The sequence below is a fragment of the Mustela putorius genome, unplaced genomic scaffold, assembly GCF_011764305.1.
Source record: "Mustela putorius furo isolate JIRA1106 unplaced genomic scaffold, ASM1176430v1.1 tig00000179_pilon_pilon_pilon, whole genome shotgun sequence".
Taxonomy (NCBI): Eukaryota; Metazoa; Chordata; class Mammalia; order Carnivora; family Mustelidae; genus Mustela; species Mustela putorius.
The window spans coordinates 15248124-15270868 of record NW_025421305.1 but is presented as its reverse complement, the minus strand read 5'-3'; the positions used below and the strand labels follow the sequence as shown (position 1 = coordinate 15270868).

Genomic DNA, 22745 nt, shown 5'->3' with positions numbered 1-22745 from the left:
ACAGATGTTTCAAAAAACTACCCACGGACTTGTGGATGTAGTTTCCACCTCTCCGCTCTCATCTTCTAAAAAGCCATGTGAACTCTGACTACCCTGGGCCCTCCAGCAGATCAATGTGTAAGACTTCCTAACAATGCCCCCATTGTTTACAGTTGTTCCCACGCCATCCTTCAAGAATGTTTTTGGTTCAGGCACTCTAGTCCACCCAACTGCATCTTTCTTTGTTCTTCTCATCCCCACTTACCCAGCTGGGACTTCAGAGGGCCACACATCTGACTCCTTTTAGCTTCATCTCCAGTCCCTCCCCCTGGAGCTGGCCTCCTTGGGGTTCCTCTCTGGCTGTGCCCCCTCCAGCAGCACTTCTGGGCTGTGCCTTTGGGCTGGACCACACCACCCTCTCTTTTTCACTGCTCTTTTTCTTCAAAGCCTAGCCCTAGGACATTTGTCAGAGAAGACTTTTAGGACCTCCCCAACCAGCTTCCGGCCCCAGTCCTAGTCAGTTTGCACGGCTGTAGCCAGAAACTCATAGACTGGGGGGCTCAAACAACAAACACTTACTTCTCACATTCTGGAGTCTGGGCAGTCCCAGATCCAGGTACCAGCATGCCAGAAAGGGCTTGTGGTGAGAGCCCCCTTCTTGGTTTCCTCAGTAGGACAGCTGGCGAAACACGATCTCTCCCATCTCTTCTTACTAGAGCACTAATCCCACCATGAGGACGCCACCCTCAAGAACTACCTACCTCTTAAGGACCCCATCTTCAAATGCCATCACACCGGGGATTAGAGTTTCAACAATGAATCTGAGGGGACACAAATTTGTGGTCCATAATATCCCCTATTAGAGGGAATTACACTTGCACATGTCTTTCAAGACACAGATTACAGGTGTCATTTATATGTGTGTGGGTGATTAACTGATGGTCTACCTCCCCTATGATGTAAGGGCAAGGATGATGTCTGTTGGGGCTCAGACCTTACTCCCAGTTCTTAGCATTTCTGCATCAACAACTATAAAAGGCACTTTAGGGATGCTATTAATTCCTAACAAACTGGGATTGAGACACTATTTTTTAAAATTATTTTATTTTTTGTCAGAAAAAGGGAGTGTGTGTGTGAGCCAAGGGAAGGGGAAAGGGCAGAAGGAGAGAGACAGAATCTTAAGCAGGCTCCATGCTTGATACAGAGCCTGACATGGGGCTCAATCTCCTGACCCTGAGATCTGAGCTCAAAGCAAGTGTTAGATGCTTAACTGACTAAGCCACCCAGGAGCCCCGCGGTATTATTATCCTTACTTTAGAGATGAGATCACAAGCTCAGAGAGGTAAAGCCATGAGCTGAGGGCCAGAGTCCAAAGAAGCAGAGAGGGCAGACCCATGACTCTGACTCCAGCGGTCACACTGTCTTTCTCTCCTTGCTACTTTTATGGTATCTCCAAGTACTTATTTTAATCTGTGTGTACGTAAAGTATTTCAAACATAAGAAAGAAAAAAGATATAATGAGTGCCCATGCCCTCATATCCCAGCTTTATAGACATCTTTAAATTCTGTCTTATCTGCCCCCCCACCATATTAAGTAGATTCCCCTGCAGAACATTCTGCAATCCTCTTCCCTTTCTTCATGCTAAAGATGTGACTGCTATCCTGAATCTGGGGTTTTCACTTGCAAGTATTTCTTGGGCTGTTGCTCCATATGTATCCATACACAACAGAGTACCATCATGCAAGTCCTCAACTTCCTGTAAATGCGGTCACATCACGTGCAGTGCTCCCAAGTGTTGACTCACTGCTTCTTCTGCAATCCCTGCTCTCACACAGCTCTGCTTCCTCCTTCTAACTGCTAAGGCTTAATCCACAGTGTGGAGATGTTAGAGTTCACTCACATACTCGCTTTGATGGACACTGAGGGGTTCTGGTATTTTACAACTGCTGACAGTGCTGCAATGAACCTCTTTCTGCCTCTGGTACAAGTGGGCAATTCCCGAGGCTCTGGTGACCTTGAACAATGCAGGTCTGAACTGCACAGGTCTGCTCCTACACATATGTTACAGGACATGACTGTGTATGTTCTCTTCCTTGTGATTTTCCTAATGCTTCCTGTATTGTATGAGTGCAGTACACAATACATACAACAGACAGGATATGTGCTCATTGACAAGGTATCAGTAAGGTTTCCCAGTCAACAGTAGGCTCTTCGTAGTGAAGTTTGGAGTCAAAAGTTACATAGAAACTTTTGATTGCCTGGGAAGTTGGTGCTCCTAATCCTTCCATTACTCATTAAGAAGTGAAATTGTTCATGTACACAGAGGAATCCATGCACAGAAAGAGCCAATCTGCTCACCAACATGCGGGTACTCCTTTCATTTTAATTGATTAAAGATTAAAGATACAACACATTATATACTCAGAAAGCTGAGTCTTTTCTGGTCCCACAAACACTGATCAACCAAACCTCTCCCTGTATACACAAAGCAAGTGAGTAAGGTTTATGAAATAAAATGAGTATCCAAATCAAGAAATTTATTAAACATTTGTTCTGTGTCAGACACAATCTAAGAATTCCATTCATTCACTCATTCATTCATTCCAGTAGTCTCTAAAGAACCCTAGTCCACAGGCACTGCTGGCTCAGGTCTTGGCTATCCTCTTGTGGTCTTTTTTTTTTTTTTTTCCTTAAGATTTTATTTATCTACTTGACAGAGAGAGAGAGATCACAAGTAGGCAGAGAGGCAGGCGGTGGGGGGGCGGGGAGCAGGCCCCCTGCTAAGCAGAGAGCCTGAGGTGGGGCTCAATCCCAGGACTCTGGGATCATGACCTGAGCAGAAGGCAAAGGCTTAACCCACTGAGCCACAAAGGTGCCCCACTCTCATGGTCTTTTAAAGACACTAATTTTGTGCTACTTTAATGAAAACATAAAAGCCCTGACACAAGAGCAACTGATGATACACACCGATCTTGGCCAAGAAATGTGTTAGTATTTTGTTGTCTCCACCCCAAGTACACTCAAATTGTGACTGGTATTTTTCTTCAAGTTTTAAAATTGACTAGTTTTTAAGTTCGATGTGAATAATGGCTTTCTTAGTGCTACGTGAGGCCTATGACTAACACACTTCCAGTAAATATTTACATTCAAAAATATTTCTCTTTTATTAGTACCTGTGATTTAAAACAAACAAATAGCATCTTGGGAGTGAGGCATCCCTTCTGTTGGAAAATTACAAGGTTATCTGCACTTGTTTCGGTTACTAAAGGCTCAGAGCCTTAGAATTTAAGAAAATTTGCAAAATGCAAAAAGTTCATGTTCTCTTTTTAAATGAAAATTATAATTACACTAAGCAACTCATTTCTTGACAAAAGAAAGTTCTGAGTCTTCACTAAACCATGGGCATGAGAATTTATTAGCCTTGATTTCCCATGGAAACATTCATCTTTTATTGGTAAATATACTTATTTAATCAGTTTGATGCTAAATACAAAAGCTTATGAATTATGTAAATGCTTAAAATTATGTGAATGAACAATGTAAGCATTTGAAAAATGTGATCTTAGGGAAAGCACATCTGAAAATTATCCTCAAGATGTTCTTTCTGTATATGTTACTAATGAAGAATTTCAGTGTATTAGAAATCATCCAAACAGAGCCAATCAGTAGCCAGGTAATAATCTGTGTTTTTCTTCTATGGGAAATTTTACTTACTGATTTCACTGTTATAAGTTTATTAAAAACACACACACACACACACACACACAACACTACTAAAAACATCAGTGTTTGCGCATACACTAAAATTGGAACAATACAGAAAAGATCACATGGCCCCTGAGCACAGATGACATGGAAACTTATGAAGCAGCCTGTATTTTTTATTTTTTATTTTTTTATATTTTTTTTGAGAGCGAGAGAGACAGAGCCCATGTGTGCATGAGCTGGGGTGGTGGGATGCACAGGGAGAGAGAGAATCTTAAGCAGGCTCTGCCCAGTGCAACTCAGGGCTCAATCTCATGACCCTAAGATTGTGACCTGAGCTGAAATCAGGAGTCACATGGTCAACTGAGGCACCCATGTGCCCCTGGCATTCCATATTTTTTTTTTAAAAAATCACAAATACACAAAGCTATAGGTTGATTTTAATTTTTATTTATTAGGTCTTTTTCATAACAAAAATAATAGATGCTTCTTGAAACAAATTAAACAATCTAATGATAAACAAAAAAAGAAACAACAAGGTTTCTAGATCCCACTCCAGGAGACAACGCATACCCCACGCACATTCACAGATAGAGAAACCTCTCATATGTAACATACATGTATATACGTTGTATGTGCATGTATATATCCCTACATTCCTCATATGGAGACATATGATATAAACACACATGTGCAGGATTTTATTTTTGATCAGATAATACATACTACTTTGCAACTTGCCTTTTCCACTAATATCCTGCTACACCTTTTCTCACAACACAGAGCATTCAGTCTCTGTGATGCCCACACCTTTACTCCCTTCTCCTGACGGATGTTCAGATTCTTCCCGAATGAATGCTCACCACCCTAAACCCTTCCCTGTGGGCCTCCCTCTCATTAACCCCTTCTGCATCCAACACTCCGGGAGCGCTAGGAAGGACAGAAAAGCTCCTTCTTAATCCCAATTTTACGGGTAAGGCTATACCTCACTGTCCCCTGTTTGAATACATTTAACATACTGCCTAGATAAATCTGCATGGAAAGACACTAATATGTTACATGGTAGTGAGAAGTCTATTAGTTATAAGAAAGATACACAAGACAGAGAACCATGAACCCCAGACTCGATTTCCAGTTTCAGGTGAGCCACCAATGTGACACTGAAAAGCTGCATAACTATTCAAAGGGCCATTTCCTCCCCTACATAATGAGCTGCGTGAACTAGATAATTTCTAGTCCCTTCACACTAAAATCAATGATCCTATATTGTTCAATGAATGTAGGCTTTATGACAGTCCAAAGAGGGTATTTACTAAAAGAACCTTTGTGTAACTCCCACAAAGATTTACTAACAAATGAACAGTGGAAACAATATTAAAAGAACACATATCTTAACAACTCAAGAAAGCAAACTTTTTTAAGTATTTAAATTTAAGTATTTCCATAAGAACATTATAATTACCTATTTAAAACTTATATGCTAATCACAATTATAATGGTCATTTTATTGAAGCAGTAACTAAAAATCTCACGTTATTATATATGTTTGGCTCAGTTCCAATTATTACAGATCTTGAAAATAAAAAATTTTTTTAAAATGTAGTTAGTGTTGAATGGCTACTGGGAACTTGCCTGTATTTCCACCTCAGCCATTCAGTTTCTAGATTAAGTTTCTTCACTTAAAAAAACACAAAAGTACCCCCAAAGCTTTAGGATTCACTCACTCATTACATGATCTTTATCCAGCATGTCTAGGGTGCTGGGCAGACACTGTGCTGTTCCAGGGCCACAACTATGGGAAAGACCCATGCCTCCCTGGTGTGGCCCCCTACCGCTAGGACGGCACACACCTACAGTTCTGCACCCCAGACTGTTTTCTAATTCAAACTGGTCCCTCCATCACTAGACTTGATTCAGTTAAATTTCAACATACTTCTGTTAAAAGATTTGTGTGTCATTTTTTTTTTAAGATTTTTTTTTTTTTTTTTTTTTTTTGGACAGAGAGTGAGAGAGGGAATGTAAGCAGGGAAGTGGGAGAGAGAGAAGCAGGCTTCCCACTGAGGAGGGAGCCTGATGTGGGGCTCGAGCCCAGGATCTTGGGATCATGACCTGAGATGCCCAATGACTAAGCCACCCAGCAGCTCCTCAGGTGTCATTTTTTACAAATATTCTGCTGCATTTTTTTTCTTTTTTGAGAGAGAGAGTGTGTGAGCAAGTGAGAGCAGAGAGAGAAGTAGGGAGAAAGATAATCCTGAGCAGCCTTCATGCCCAATGTGGAGCCCATCCAGGGCTTGATCTCACAACTCTGGGATCATGACCCGAGCCACAATCAGGAGTCCCACCCTCAACCGACTGAGCCACCCAGGCACCCCTCTGCTGCATTCTTTTATTTATTTAAGATTTTATTTGATAGAGCGAAAGAGGGAACACAAGCTAGGGGAGTGGAGAGGGAGAAGCAGGCTTCCCACCCATCAGGGAACCTGACATGGGGCTCGATCCCAGGACCCTGATATCATGACCTGAGCCAAAGGCAGACGATTAACGACTGAGCCCCCCCCAGGGGCCTCTCTACTGCATTCTCAAACACAGAAAGGAAAGTTAGTGTTTACTTCAACCAGCAAGAGAGGCTTGGCTCACTGTAAATTTATAGGAAAGGGTGACAAGAATTACTTCACACCCATGAGTACCTTTAGTTCACAAGTGAAATGAAAATGTACCTGCATGTTAATTTGCATGATGTTTATCGCACTCAAAAACATATAAAACAGAATGAAATACAAAACAAACCGCAAAACACTGCATGGATCCCATTTCTGAGGCCATGTTCTCCTGTGAGAGAAAGCAGTGAAGACAAAGCCAGCACTGACAAGAGATGAGGCTGTGCCGGGGGTGGGGGGGGGGGTGGTTGTGCAGTGGGAGGGGAAAATGGCCAGCCTGGAAAAAGACCCCCACTGGACCCTCTACCCCGCCCATGTCCTCCTGCTTAAGGGGAGGAATGGGTGGGCTGGCAGAGCACGGACCCACGGAGGTAAACATGAGTTTTCCTGGGTAACTCCCACCAGTCCTCATGCTGGTCTGGTTCCTGGGGGGCCTACTCCTTGAAGAAGGCACTGCATTATCATAAACCCAACAGGGGACCCTGAAGTGACAATTCAAAGAGAAAAAAAGTAACTTTGTGCTATAAGTGCAAAGATATTTCTGGAAATATGCCAATTACACCTGCCTCTAATAGTTACTACCATGAGCCCGTGTGTCAATTAGTAATATTAGGCTGACTCAAGAGCAGTCTCTGCAGCAGGGAAGCAAGATAAAACACTTTAAGCCCCACCCCCCTCTCCCTACGCCATGAAGTAATAATCCAGGGGCACCTGGGTGGCTCAGTCCAGTAAGCAATCAATTCGTTTCAGCTCAGGTCATGATCTCAGGGTCTTAAGTGGAGCCCTATGTCAGGTTCCGTGCTCTGTGGGGAGTCAGCTTGGGATTCTATCTCCCTCTGCCCCACCCCCTGGTCGCACGCATGCATTCCCTTTCTCTTCCTCTTTAATTAATAATAGTAATAATGATGATGATAACAATGAATCTTGGAACACTGAAAAAATAAAATTTAACAAAAGAAAAATCCAAAAAACTTTACTTTCAAACATTTAATCTTAGAAAAGAGTATGTAAACTGTTATTTAGTTTTTCTTTAAATAGGAAGAGATTTCAAGACTGAAGTTGTTTAAATGTCTTGATTTTTCTTAGTTTTAAAAGGTGGAGAATCCTGGCATTCCCCACTCTTAAGCATGGGGACAAAAAAAGGTTTCTGTAAATGTTTAAAGAAACCATATTAGAAGAAAACGTCTTTAAAACAGAAAATGGTCAATTCCCAGCCAACTATGGAAAAGTCTACTGAACATAAAACTAACCCCCTTGTTTCTTCCTAAGTATCTGGTAGCATGACTCGTTAGAAATTACATTGTGAATTCTATCCTAGAGGTTACAATGCATATGCTACACTTAATATCCTTCAGGTAAAGAGAAAAAGCAAATACAAAAAAGAATAAAGTAGTTTTTTAAACAAGTTTCTAGGAATAAAATAAGAGTTTATAGAATAAGGAGTTACTTAGTTTTAATTATATCAAGACAAATATAGGCATTTCCTGAAGTTTAAGGAAAAAAATCCACTTCATGAAGGAACATCATTAACGGCTGTCCTAAATTGTAAATCTACAACCTTTGAGGGCATAGGTCAATGAAACTCCACTGTCCCCCCCCACCCCCAGATTGCTCATAGTTAATATTAGCTGGCAATGAGTCTGAAGGTTATCAGAGATTTCTGATCACTTATTCATACGTTATCTTCAAGCATTCTTTCTTATTTAATAACAAGCCCAAATGACATGGAAATTCTTTTTGTCTGACAGCGAGGGTGTAGGAATAGAATTCAGATGAAAAACTTATTTCAAGTTGTAGAGCTGACAAATGAGAAAAGTGTGCCAGACTCTGCAAGCTACCATTTCTGTAATTAGAAAAACAGGAACCTTTTCAATGGTGCTGCCCAAATCTGAGGTTATTCAAATAAAAGAACTGTTTTTCTTACAGAGTAATTTTATTTTTATTTATGACTTTTTCTTACTGGAAAACGATTGTTCCTATTAATTGAATAATTTCTCTGCATCAAGCTTTAAATGGCAAAAATCAAGAGTAATTGGGGTGCCTAAGTGGCTCAGTCGGTTATGTGTCCAATCTTGGTTTTGGCTCAGCTCATGATCTTGGGGTCATGGGATTGAGCCACGCTCAGCTCAGAGTCTACTTGGGAGTCTGTCTTCCTCTCCCTCTGCCCCTCCCACTCATGCTCTATAAATAAATAAATAAATATTAAAGAAACAACAACAAAAAAAACAAATCAAGAATACTTATATGGAGTCCTATCTCAGCTGGTTTAAAATAAAATAGGAAGATATTAGAGAGGAAAGAACCACTTGTTCAACAAAATTATTTACCATCTACCTCATGCCAAATATTGGTCACAGCAGTGCGAATATATACAGAGATAACACTGTAATGACTGTATTTACTCATTCATTCATCCAAATCCTTAAACCATGGATTTACCACTCAATGCCAAAGACTTGGACAAGATACTAGTGACACAGAAAAGTATCACAGAGTCAGGTTTCCCCTATTGGAGTTACAAACATCCTATGACTAGAACAAATCATGGGCTGCTGGATTTGAAGTGCAATGATGTCAAGTGTTCACTCAGATACAGAGCTTTAATTCAGACACAGAGGTGTGTTATACACACACAGGTACACATAGTCCCTGGTTCAGTACGAGAGATCTGAGACCTGACAGGATCTAACGTCAACAACAAATTAGTAGCCACGTGCATGCCAAGCACCCAGATCTTGCCTTTACAACACCATTCTTCACAAAAAGGAACCAAGACAACGTATAAAAAGGCCGAGTCCAGGGCTGGGGAAAAGAAAGTACACGAAGAACTTAAAACATTTTGTTACGCCAAGAAGTATGAAATTCTCAAAGAATGATGAAGACATTTCCAAAGGTCAGAGTAACAGTTAGTAGGTAGGGGCTCCCACAGACCAAAGCAGGAATAATTTCAAGCATCAGAATAATTAATGACTGTAAGGAATAGAACTCCTTGAATAAAGTAAGAACCTTATAAGTTTGAATGAATATAAATTTTAAAAAGGAAGAAGGGGAAACTCTTTCTTAGAGCATAATACCAACTAACAAATAGGGAAGGCTGGAAGGATGGACGCAGTGACTGTAGAGTGAAAGGTTGATGAGGAACCAGGTATTTATAGTTTCAAAGCATCTCCCCACAAATTACATATTAATTACAAAGGGGGAACAATCATTTTACAGTGGAGAACACTGGTGGACACAATCTCACGGACTGACAAATCAGTGTATTTGTATTTGACATCATGTACTTGCCGATAGGAGATACGAAGGCGGCACAACATCCCTTCTCTGGTTTTGCTGCCCAAACTAGCAAACTCCAACTGAATCATGAGGACACATTAGACAAACCCAAGCTGAGGACTACTCTACAAAATAATTGAACTCTACTCTTCAAAGGTCAAGAAAGTAAAGAAAGATTAAAGAACTGCTTCAGATTGAATTAAAGGAGGACACGAGGCTTACGTGGACCATCTGACTCTGGACCGGAAAGAAGTGGCTGTACCAGACAGCACGAGACCATGGACTACAGGGGAGCACAGCAGTGTATCAAGGCTAAATACAGACAATGGCACTTTAAAAGAGAATGGACTACTTGGGAATTACATAGTGAAATATTTAGGGGTAAAGGGGCATGATGGCGGCAACTTACTCTCAAATGGTTCAGAAAAACACTATGCATATATAAAAAATTAAAGATGTGGGCACCCAGGGGGCTCAGTTGGTTAAGGTTCTGCCTTTTGACTTCAGCTCAGGACACAATCTCAGGACCCTGGAATCAAGGCCCACATTGAGCTTCCTGATCATTGAGAGTCTGATTGGGGACTCTCTCTCTCCTTCTCCCTCTGCCCAGACCCCCACATGCGAGCACACTCAATCTATCTCTCAAATAAATAAATATATCTTTTAAAAAAATGAAAACTTGGTAAACAATTGGTAAATCTGGAAAAACAGTATATGAGATTTCCTTGTACTAATTTTGTTAACTCTTAAGTTCAAAATTATACCAGAATAAAAAGTTACAAACAAAACACTATAATTAATCCACTCATGAAAGTAGTCCTTCGGCTGACAGTTAAGACTTTATAAAAGTCACACAGTGGACAAAGATGAAAAGAACATAGATTCCTACCCTTGAGGACAGCTTAGTGTTGAAAGGATTGCTCAGCCTTTCAGGAAAACAAATGATTAAATTATCTTCATTTTTTTAAGATTCTATTTTTTAAAGTAATCTTGACACCCAACATGGGGCTCGAACTCACACCCCCAAGGTCAAGAGCCATATGCTCTATGGACAGAACCAGTCAGACACCCCTAAAATTATCTTATTACTCTTCTCTTCTAATGCACCCAAAATACCTCATGAGGAAAGCACATTGTGAAGGACGTGAACATTTTCCCTGCTGTACTAGAAGTTCGATAATAAACATTGCTAAAAATAAATATCTGTCTCCTGAGAAACAGAATTTTTGCTTTAAAAATATTTCTGTTGTACATGATCTATATTACAACAACATTACTAGGGAATTCAGGGAGTGTGGCTTTACTAACAAATATTATTTTTAAACGCCAAGTTAATCATTCACTATGGTGAATGAATTTTGAAAGAACAGTAGGATGATGATCAAGAACACCATATGGTGAGAAGGTGGAATGTTTGGGAAGGACTGGAAGTCAAGGGAGAGTACTTTAGCAAGAGGTGGGTGCAGACATCCACGCAAAGGACGTCTGAAAAGCTGTGCTGAGAGTCATGAACACGTGCTGAGCTGTTCTGACTTCATAACCAGACCAAGCCAAGGGATGGCCACACAGAAAGGCAGAAACAGCACCATGAGCAGTCTCTGGCCCATGCTGAGTGCTGAGCGGGGTCTCTGCCTCCCGATTCAGAGGAGGGGACCAGGCCAGGATGTGACAGAGATGGGATTCAAATCCAGGCTCATCTGACTCAGAAGCCAAGCTCTTAATCACTACATGATTACTTAATTGCTACATGAACCTGTGTTTCATGGTGTAAGAGAACTCTGGTCAAACGTCTGAAGATCTCCCATGTGCACGGAGTATGACAGGCACTTAATGATAAACAACCTAATCCCTGATTCCACAGAATTTCTGGTCTAGAATACGTAAATGGATGGAATAACAAAGCACTAGCAGGCTTCTCTAGAGTGAAATGTGCTATCAGTAATTCGAGGTTACAATAAAATTACTACCAATGGCTCATAAGGGGTGGCCTTGGTACATAAACGCAAAGTCACCACAAGAGAAACCAAGAACCAGGGGCAGAATGCTCCCAGCCACTCACTGGCCTGTGATGGAACTGACTGTCTTAAGGTCTCTTAAGTACACAGTAATTCAGAAGGCAGGACGGCAAAGACAGAAACAGAGAGAATAAGACATGGGACTGTCCCAGAGGGAGGGCTTCTTGGCCTAGGGACAGCCACACTCTGGTGACAACTGTGACCTTAGTGGAAGAATGAGTAGTCCTTGGTTCCATCAAATATCTGAAATTTAATTTTTATTTTTATCAAAACAACCTATTTACATAGTTTTAAAAGTAGTTCTACAGGGCCCATATTGGGGGGAAAGTGGTCCCCTGCCCCTCCTTGCTTCCCCTACACCTTCTCCTCATTCATTACCTGCAGTTCACATGTTCATAACTGCTTTGCAAATTTTTTCAAGTAGGCTCCACGCCCAACGTGGGGCTCAAACCCACAACCCCAAGATCAAGAGTTGTACACTCCATCGATGGAGCCAGCCAGGCACCCCCTGCTTTTTAAGTCTTTCCGGCATTACGTATGGACTTCACACAGGCGATAGGAATGTAGCTCTCCAGAGCATCCCTCCCCCTTCTCTGGAAATCACACCTGTTTGCTAAATCAGCACTTTTCACATTACAACTAAATAGTACCTCAATATTATTCCCAGAGGAATCACCTATAGAACAATGATCACAGTTCCTCTCTTGACAAGATGTTTCCTTCTAATCTGCAGCCTCCTACTTTTCTGCTCATCTTCTTAATACAAGATGATTCAGTGACAACACCTCCAGGCCTGTGACATGTGTACACAGGACAGCAAACAACTCCCAACTTCATGGGATCTAGAGTCTAAAGTACACAAGCCTGGACAACAGCGGTCCCCCCAAACCTGTCCTGGAGCTCCTCCTGTCCTGTCCGTCCTGACAGCCCTGCCCATCATGACACTGCTCTTGTCCTGTCTGTCCTGTCCATCCCATCTGTCCTGTACCTCCTCCTGTCCTGTCCATACTGCACCTCCTCTTGTCCTGTCCATCCTGTCTATCTTGGAGCTCCTCCTGCTGGGGTCCTATACCTCCACCTGCCCAGCAAACACCAGGCCGGCTCCCTCTAGCTGCATCTTGTTACCTCCATTCCCACTTTATTGTCTGCCTCCCTGCCTGCTGAAATCTATTTTGGGGAAGATAGTCTCCATTGAAGGCAGACCTTCTACTGAATTAATAATCTTCCAATATCCAAGAGCCCTATTTATTCTGTGAATGATCCTTTCTGGAGCCCTTGTTGTTCCACAGACACAGCGGATTTTAATCCACTGAGGATTTTAATTACAGTTTCCTTCAAATGTCTTTTGCTCTTTTATTGATTCTGCTCCTTTCACATTCTTTTTTTAATCTTCCTGTCTGTTTTAGTTTCTTTCATGTGAGAGACTTTCCTCCAGCATGTCTGTCCAAGTTAAGAGACAGCAGAGACATAAGCAGTAGCTGTATATTAATGGCAGAACTGTTTTTTTTTCCCTAGAGAGAGATCCTCCATTCACCTGTTGAGGGTGGAGAAAGGGGGGTGGGTATAAGCCTGGGAGCCTCTGTGTGTTGGCCAAAATTGGGCAGAGAGCATTGCAACTCAGTATGCAGACTCTGGTTTGATTCTGTTAAAATGTTAAGTCAGACTGTGTTACTCAAACTCATTCAAAGAAAAAGCAAGGACTTACAATAGCCAGCCAGGCCCTACATGATCTCCACTGCCCACCCCATGGCCCTTCAGTACTCCTGACCTCATCTCTCACTCTTCTCCACCAGCTAACCACCTTGCGGCTTCAGTCTTGCATCTCCCTCAGGACCTTTGCACTACCTGTTCCTCCACCCAGGACACTACCACCTCCAATCTGCAAAGCTCTTTCACTCTCCCAGTGCAATACTCAAATGGCTCCCACTTGGCCACCTCGTTTTAAACCACAGCCCTTCCCCCCCAGAACTCACAACTTCCCTGATTCCAAGTTCTTCTTCTCTAAGTATTTATCACTTCTGACATCCTAGGCAAATAACTTTACTACATCTACTATTTACTGTTCATCTCCTCCCACAAGAACAAAGCTTTTTGATCCATTGAGATCACCCATACAGACCCAATACCTGTGACGGTATTCACCCCGTCCTTAGCTGTGCCCAACTTAAGGATTCTGAAAATACAGCACTGGTGTTCTGTTACAGCGGGGAAAGGCAGTCCGCTGGCCACATGCAGCAGAGACAGGAGCCCAGGAACCTAGTTTTCAAACAATTCTCCTGTTTGCAGCTCCTGCAGCATGCTCGCCCTCAGAGACAGCCCATGCCCTCCAGGTCTGTGGCCTCCAGGGACACGATCTTCAGTCACTCACTTCTTATCTGCTTCTACCCTGTTCTGTCCTCTCTGCTCTACAGTACCCACCAGCACAGTGCTGGACGATCCACAGTCCAGCCTCCAAAATGCTGGTCAAGTTCATTCTATGGTTGTCACCCTCCATTCCATTACAGTCAGTTCAGTGAGAGTTCATAGGGGCCAGAAAATAGAGCATATGTTCAGTTTACCACATTTACCTGTGCTGCTAACTATCTGAATCACAGAACTAGCTCCCCCTTTCCATACTCCCTTGCTCACCAAGAAACCTGATGCTGATTACGGCTCCTCAGCTTTCTGCTCTGGTGCCGACTAGAAGCCATAGTCTGTAGAGTCCTATTAGTAGGCAGTAAGTGCAGTTATCTTGCTCTGTGACCTTGATAATGTCTCCCCAGGAGAGAGAGCTGGAGGCTTAAGAGGCTGACATACCAGCAGACTGAACGTCACACGAAGATAACATAATCTAGAAGCCTCTTGGGAGATAACCAGTGAACCTTTCATTTTTCATACATTTATCCTTTATGCTAAGTATTTTCATTTTTTAAATTTCCACAGAACACAATTAGATTTTTTTAAAAAATATCTATTTTTGAGAGAGAGACAGAGAGAGAGGGTGCAAGTAGGGGAAGGAGCAGAAGGAGAAAGAACCCTCAAGCAGACTCCCCACTGAGCATGCAGCCCCACATGGAGCTTGATCCCACAACACTGAGATCATGACCTAACCCAAAACCAAGAGCTGGACACCTAACTGAGTTGCCCAGGTACCCCCAGAATACAGTTGGATTTAAAAAAGAATGGAAGGCCGAAAAAAAAAAAAAATCTGTAAGATAAATATAAATATATAGGCAAATAGGTAGGCAGGGGATGGGTGAGCAAGCGGACAGACTGGACAGAGACAGACAATTCACAATAAATATATAATGGATCATTTACTGAGTACCAAACATGCCACAGGCCTTACATAGGTATCCTATACCTACCATATCATTAACCTGCACACTAACTCTGTAATCTGTTATGCTATTTTATTTAAAAACAAAAATGAAAACAAAAAACCCTAAAACCAAGTATCTTAAGTCACTGGCCTGAGGTCACAGAGTCAGCTGAGATAAAGTCAAAACTGCCCAATTCCAAGTTCCATGATTCTTATTCCATACACACTGTTTTTAAGTGTCCATTAATACAGTTTAAAACGTGAAATGGGGGTGCGCATGGGTGGCTCAGTGGGTTAAAGCCTCTGCCTTCAGCTCAGGTCATGATCCCAGGACCCTGGGATCGAGCCCCACATCGGGCTCTCTGCTCGACAGAGAGCCTGCTTCCCTTCCTTCTCTCTCTGCTTGCCTCTCCGCGTGCTTGTGATCTCTGTCTGTCAAATAAATAAATAAAAATCTTTAAAATAAATAAAATAAAATGAGAAATGGGGGGCACCTGGGTGGCTCAGAGGGTTAAAGCCTCTGCCTTCAGCTCAGGTCATGATCCCAGGGTCCTGGGATCGAGCCCTGCATCGGGCTCTCTGCTCAGCGGGGAGCCTGCTTCCCTTCCTCTCTCTCTGCCTGCCTCTCTGCCTACTTGTGATCTTTGTCTGTCAAATAAATAAATAAAAATCCTCAAAAATAAATAAATATAAAAAATTTTAAAAATCAAAAAATAAAAATAAATAAATAAATAAAAATAAAAATAAAATGTGAAATGGATACATTCTGATCTGATTTTAACAGAATGTTAAATGCTGACAACATTTTGAATGTTTCCCAAAGCACTATTATTTTTATAACTTGTAATAAACATTAAAACATACTGTCCATCCAGCTCAACATTCTGTCCCAAAATGGCCAGTGGCATCAGTCGATATCCTGTGGTAGGAAAGAGCTGCTTTCCCTCATACCAGCTTCAACACCTTAGGGCCAACCCCCAACACAGTCTTGTTTTTCTAGAAGTCTCTGCCCCACACTGGTCCTCCCCTGTGCTGTGTCTATGAGCAAGCCCACACCCACCAGGCCAACAACAAAGCCCAGTTATGTCAGGGTAGAGAAGGCCTCCACTTCCAGCCGCTGGAATCTCCAGCACATGATCACGCCTTCTCATGGGAAAAGGCAAACACTGCCTTTGGGTTCAGAAAAGGAAAATTAAAAACAGTGAGCAGCCATACCTGGATTAGTAATGAGTGACAGCAGCACAGCCGGGAATTATTAGTTTCATCTGGGCCGGAAGGAGCCTCAGTGCAGGAATTTTTGGCTGTAGCTCTGCTCTTTGCTGAGAATTCTGAAAATTAAACACTGATCCCCTCGAAGTGGAATGTGCCTATGCAGATCACAGAAGCGCACTGGCCGTTGCAGCCAGAGGTTTATATGAGATCTAATAAAGGACTACACGTCGGAATACAGTTTTCAATTTTTCCATTTGAACTCAATAAAAAATAAATGACAGTCATGGCGCTCAAAATATTCACACCCTGGAGCTGCCAAGCTAAATAATTCAGTATCTTTTTGAACAGAAAAATCTTTTCCCCCAGGACATATTTTTCAAAGTATTAAATGTTCTGTTAGCTCAGCCCTCCTGCAGCCAGCTGCATTCTGTTTTTGAAACTGGAGAATGATGGTCTGCCTCTCCCGTAATTGGAGAAAAATTCCAGTCCCATTACGTAGGAAGCATTCAAATCACACACCCTTACAAGTTTATAAGTTATGGTATTCTTAATATTATGCAAACTCTGAATTAGTGAAAATATCTTCAAAAGGTGGAGAGAAAAATGTGCTTTGAAATAAAAAAAGGAAGCATTTTACACTGCATAATTAAGCTAGTTAACTCTTTAAATTTTGTTCATTAAGCATGAAAAGCACTTAGTAACCTAGTAAGATTAATTACAAAAATCAGGACACCTTGATTTGATGAAGACGTGGCCTTAGTGAGGCAGCCTGGGGTGTGCATCTGTCCCCAGGCACCTAAGAACCATCTCCATGTGCTGATCCTGCCAAGGTTAAGACTCATTATGGCTACAATCTGCTGCTTTCTAAATAGTTTAGAGTGCTGGTTACTTCTGTACCTATTCTTAACGAAGATAAGGCAAGTTTTTCATTAGGTAAGAAAACTGAAGAGTATCTTTCAGGGCTTTCAAACGCTGATTAACATTTAAATCCATCATTTCTAATAGCTCTTACTTTCCTGGCTCTCACAGTGTGAAAGTCCACTGTTAAACAGTTCCTTCCCCTACTCTCCTTGTGTGAGAAGGGCAGAGGAGGCCAGAACAGGGAAGGCCCAGTGAGAAGGTTCCTGTGATGGTTCCTCATCACAGGCAGAGATGCTTCTGGGACTGGCACACACACTCTACCTCAGGCAGGCTCTGAGACAGAGTCAAGAACTTCCACTGCTTTCGAGTTCTTTGTTTGGCTTTGTAGCAGTTCCCTAGTTAAGGGGAGTAGGGTGGGCTGAGTCCCCACTCACGGCATCTCTGCAAACCTGCTCCCCCGGAAGCCCCCAGGGTTGTCTGGGGGGCCCCTGTGCCCCCGAGACAAAGGTGAAAATGATTTACACTGAACTACCCTGGCTTCCCCATAGACGGGACTGTTGGTACTCTGGAGCACCCATTCTAGTCCCCCAATTTTGTTCATCGAAAACAGCTCGATATCCCCACATATATTTCAGCACTCAGCTTTCAAAGCACAGTCTTCTGGATAAGCAAAAAAAAAAAAAAAAAAGAGGATCTGTTCTGATGAACAGGAGGGAAAGCCCTGAAGCCACCATTCCAGCAATAGTGAAGTGGCCCAGACCAGACTGGTTGGCGGAAGGTAGGGCACACAGCCTTCTCCAGGAGCAGCTTCCGGCACCAGCTTCCGTGCCGTGGTTCTGTGGTATCAGGGACTATCCCCTTCCCTCCTGCACAGGCAGCCGCCTACACTGCTTCTGTATGTACCCACATGTCTGCATTTCCAGGGCAAAGTTTCTGTTTCCAGGCACAAATACTACTGGATGACTGCAGCTTCGTCTCTGAACTGCCACAAAATCATGGCCTGGCACCGACTTTATTATTAAAACACAGAATAAACATTAATTATCAAGACTAGGCAAAGGGCTCTACTTTTTCTGCCAAGTAACTCATGGGAGGTGGCTTTTTAAAGCAAAGACTACCCTCTCCTCAGGCCCTATTCATCTGTTTCCTGTACCTGAGGCTATTTGTATATGAACATATGTAGGACGTACACTTACACACATACATGTCTGTCTCCAAGGCAAGAACCGTCAGTGCCAAGTGCACTGGCACACGGCCCATGCAAGCACCTGCGAGGCACCATCACAACAATGTTCACTAGCATACTGCCCAAGCGAGTACCCGTGAGGCACAGTCACTGCCAAGTTCACTAGCACACTGCCAGAGTGAGTACGCACAAGGCACTGTCAGTGCCGCTCACCAGCACACTGCCCAAGTGGGCACCCGCAAGGCACAGTCACTGCAACGTTCATTAGCACACTGCCCGAGTCAGTACCCGCAAGGCACAGTCACAGCCACGTTCGCTAGCACACTGCCTGAGTAAGTACCCACAAGGCACTGCCAGTGCCATGTTCACTGGCACATGGTCAGAGTGAGCACCTGCGAGGCACCATCAGTGCCACCTTCACCAGCACACTACCCGAGTGCGCACCCAGTTCACCTAGTGAACTGCCATGTTCACTAGGACAAGTGCCTGAGCGAGCACCCTCAAGGCATAGTCACCGCCACATTCACCAGCAAACTGCCCGAGCAAGTACCCACGATGCACCATCACTGCCATGTTCACTAGCACATGACCCAAGCGAGTGCACTCAGTTACTTTCGTTAAACGTGTTTGTGACACCCTGTTAGCTAAGTCCCACACACTAAACCAGGATTAATCACCAGTAGCTTTTTAAAAGGGGGGTAAGGTGCTTGTGTTTGTTAATTTGGTTTGATTACTCCTTGAAAAAGGACATTTTATTTTTGAGGTCAGAATTAGCAGTGCAGAAATAAAAGCAACATTGATTTCAAAGGAGTATTTTACTTCTCTCAACTGTGATACATGAGAAGATGTGTTACTTGGGTATCTCGTCCTCCTAGAGGAGGTCTGACTTTGTCAGGCTATCATGGTGAGTCACATGAATGATGATCTTAATTAAGAAGACAACTTTGCACTTTGGCTGACTAGAAAAATATAGACGAAAAGTCTACATTATTGTTTTGTTATAGAAGACCTGTCTGCCTTCAAATGCTTATGAGAAACCCCAAATGCTGTCAATCTGAACTTTTTTCCTAACGAGTTTGTAAATGATTCCAAATAAAGTGTTTCTCCACTGGACAATTAGCTTCAAAAATATAGAATGCTTTTGTTTCCAAGTTGGAAAAAATACAATTAAAATGAGAAACATCTATTTTGTTTTCAGTAGAGCTGGCCACTTGTTAGGAATATCTGAAATGGAAAATTACTACAGAATGCTTTTTATAACCCTAACACCATTAAAATACTTTTTTTCATATTTCAAAAATTTATTTATCTCAAACTGTGCATAATGGAGTAAAAACTTAAGTTGAAAATGTACCTGTTATAAGGATGGTATTAGTTCAAATATATACATGGATTCTCGGCAGACTGATTCAAATAATACAGAACCGAATCTTTAAAATACAACTACGGAAAATAAAGGAGGGGGGGAACCTTAAAATATCACAATAAATTTACAGAAATATTACAAACCATAAGAAAATATTTCAAACACAGTAATTTCATGGTTGTTTTTTTTTTTATCTGAACAAAATGGAAAGTTGGGAAACAAAAGCTATTATAAATTACCAACGAAGTCAACCTGTATGGCCATTTTTGCTTTTAACAGTAAGTTGAAAAAAATTTAGTACAATCTAAAACTTTTTCCCCTTTAAAGAAGACCACGGAGATGGTTTTGCCAGTATTTATTCTAATTTTTCCTTTTGTACAATTTTTAAACAATTAAAATGTCCAAATCTGAATATTTTTCTTCTTTCCACGTTTGCAACTGTCCTAAATTTCAGCTGCAGAATCAAAATTCAGCAAGAAGCCTCTCCTTGAAAAATATTGGCAAATTCTCAGCTTATAAACAATGGACATTTTGATTGCCATGTTTATCTCCATAAATACTGTACAAAAGTTGCTTGCAAATATTAAAACATTTTTTTTCATCGCTTGGAGACTAGCTCTAAATATTATTGGTAAAGACTTTTGCAAACTTTCTGCAAAGCTCCTACCATATCACTAGAACTTTTAAAAAGTTTTGCATAGTTTTCTTTCCTCCAGATCTATACAAGGTCCATTCCCTCGCCCACCCCACTCCCCCCCGGTTTTCTCTGTACAAAAATAGTTCCCCAAAAAGAAGTCCAGGATCTCTCATAAAAGTTTTCTCGTTGGCATCGCAGTTTTTTCGTGAGTGTGGATGGGATTGGTGTTCTCTTTTGCAGCTGTCATTTGCTGCGGGTGATGATTTTTTTTTTTTTTTTTTTTTTTTTTTTTAGCATACCGGGTTTTTCTCCATGCTGTTCCTTACTCTCCTCCCCATTTCTCTCGTTTTTCTTTGAAAATTTCTCCCCCCTCTAGTTCACTGTCTGGCCCTCACATGTGTAAGAGGGGCAGTGTGCCGTTAATGGCCGTGCCGGGCACCAGGCCGCTCCGGTAGTGCTGGGACATGTGAAGTCTGCTGGGGGCAGCGGGCTCCGGCACCTCCGCGCCGGGGAGGTACATGGTGATCATGTCCTGGAGGTCCCCGGCCTGGCAGGGCGCCCTGGAGTGGGAGGAAGAGGTAACCACAGGGGGGCTGGAGCTGGCCTCGGACTTGACCACCAAGCCCATGGAGCCAAGCGCCATGCCTGGGGTGCCCTGCTGCGAGTAGGACATGCTGTATGTGGGCGAGCCGTTCATGTAGGTCTGCGAGCTGCTCATGGAGTTGTACTGCAGTGCGCTTAAGTCGTAGCGGTGCATGGGCTGCATCTGCGGGGCGCCGTGTGCGTTGAGGCCCGGGTGCTGCGGGTAGCCCAGTTGGTCCTGCATCATGCTGTAGCTGCCGTTGCTCCAGCCGTTCATGTGCACGTAGCTGTCCAGGCGCTGGTTCACACCCGCGCAGAGGGCGGCGCCCACCACGACCCCGCTCGCCATGCTGTTGCCGCCGGGGGCCCGCAGCCCGCCGAGCAGCGTGTACTTATCCGTCTTCATGAGCGTCTTGGTTTTCCGCCGGGGCCGGTATTTATAATCCGGGTGCTCCTTCATGTGTAGCACTTGCAGCCGCTTGGCCTCGTCGATGAACGGCCGCTTCTCCGTCTCCGACAAAAGTTTCCACTTGGCGCCCAGGTGCTTGCTGATCTCCGAGTTGTGCATCTTGGGGGTTCTCCTGGGCCATCTTGTGCCGCTGCCCGCGGGACCACACCATGAAGGCGTTCATGGGCCGCTTGGCACGGTCCGGGCTGTTCTTCTGGTTGCCACCGGCCGCGGCCGCGGTGGAGTTGCCGCTGCCACTGCCGCGCCCGCCGGCGGCCACCGACCCTCGGCCGGGCCGAGACTTTGGGGGGCCCGCCGGCGGGGGGAGAGGAGGTGGGGAGGCGGGCGGGGGTGTCGGGAGCGCAGGGCTCCATGAGAAAAATCAGGCGAAGAATAATTTGGGGGATGAAAAGAGAGAGAGAAGGAAACTGGAATCAGGATCAAAAAAAGCGCTTCCCTCCTCTTCTGGCCGATCCTGCCACCCCGATGATTGTTATTATTTTTTGGAAAGGCTTAAGCCTGGGGCTCAAACTTCTCTCCCATTCTTTCTCTTTCCTCTTCTTTCTCTCAGTCCTAGTCTTAAAGAGGCAGCAAACTACTTTCCCCCTTTTGCAAACACTCTTCTCTGCCTTGACAACTCCTGATACTTTTTTGAACAAGTTAATAGATAACCATCCACCATTAAAATATTTAAAAGCAGAGCTGTTACACTCAAATATTAAAGCACACCCAGGAATGCAACAGTTAATGAATTATTGGGGAATAATTAAGTCCCTTTATACTTGTCTGGTGCAGATCTCCTGTCCTCCCTGAATGCAGAGAATAAAGTGCGGAGCACCTTCCTGTGTACAAAGAGGTTCCCTGATACCCAAGAAGTAAATGGAAAGGGGCCCCACAAATCATTTGGGAAGGAGGACATCTTCAACTCAGAGAACTCGTGAAATCCTCTAAAACTGGGGAAGAACTAAGGGAATTTCCCTTAAATAATGCATCTTCACAGAATCTTGCGTACAATTCCAGCGTTTCAGCAGCCCTGCTGAAGGCACGCAAAGACAGGAGCATCACAAGGAAGAAGGAATCACGGCCACTGGGCTGTCAGGCAAAGGGACAGGAATTGGGAAATCTAAAAGTATAATAACCCTTGGGGTAAAGTGGGAAAAACAGAGAGGGAGAAGAGAGAAAAAGGGAAGGACAAGGGAGTTGGTGGAACTGAGAACACATGGGAAGATGAGAACACCAAGGAGGAGGGGGAAAGCGATAGGCCGGAGTGAAGGAGGGAGGGAGGAGGTCTGCTGGCATCTGTCAGGGCAGCGCCCCTGTCAATCCTGCAAGCACTGCAGGACATCCACCTTGCACATGTCCCAGCTCGGGAGCTGGAGGCACAGAATGGGGAGGCAGCCTTGCCGCCGACCAGGAAGTGACTTCAACAGAGGCCTGCTGCCCCACCCCGCCCATGCCCTGTGCTTTTCTCCACATCCCTCTTTCAGAGGATGTTCTAATATGTGTGGGGCATCAGAAT

The 22745-nt window shown here is 43.4% G+C and overlaps 2 protein-coding genes and 1 pseudogene across 12 annotated transcripts in view; 1 reads left to right on the top strand and 2 right to left on the bottom strand.

The window, feature by feature from the left end:
- The window catches only part of DISP1 (dispatched RND transporter family member 1), a 174214-nt gene that overhangs the window by 103585 nt on the left and 47884 nt on the right, over nt 1–22745 (bottom strand). The gene's annotated exons all lie outside the window — the stretch shown is intronic.
- On the top strand, nt 3766–3862 carry LOC123391128 (annotated as a pseudogene).
- LOC101693071 (SRY-box transcription factor 2) lies at nt 15739–21607 on the bottom strand. The gene is given in 2 exon segments (XM_045076692.1): nt 15739–21352; nt 21354–21607. Coding segments are annotated over 2 exon segments (822 nt in total). The 5' UTR covers nt 21411–21607; the 3' UTR covers nt 15739–20587.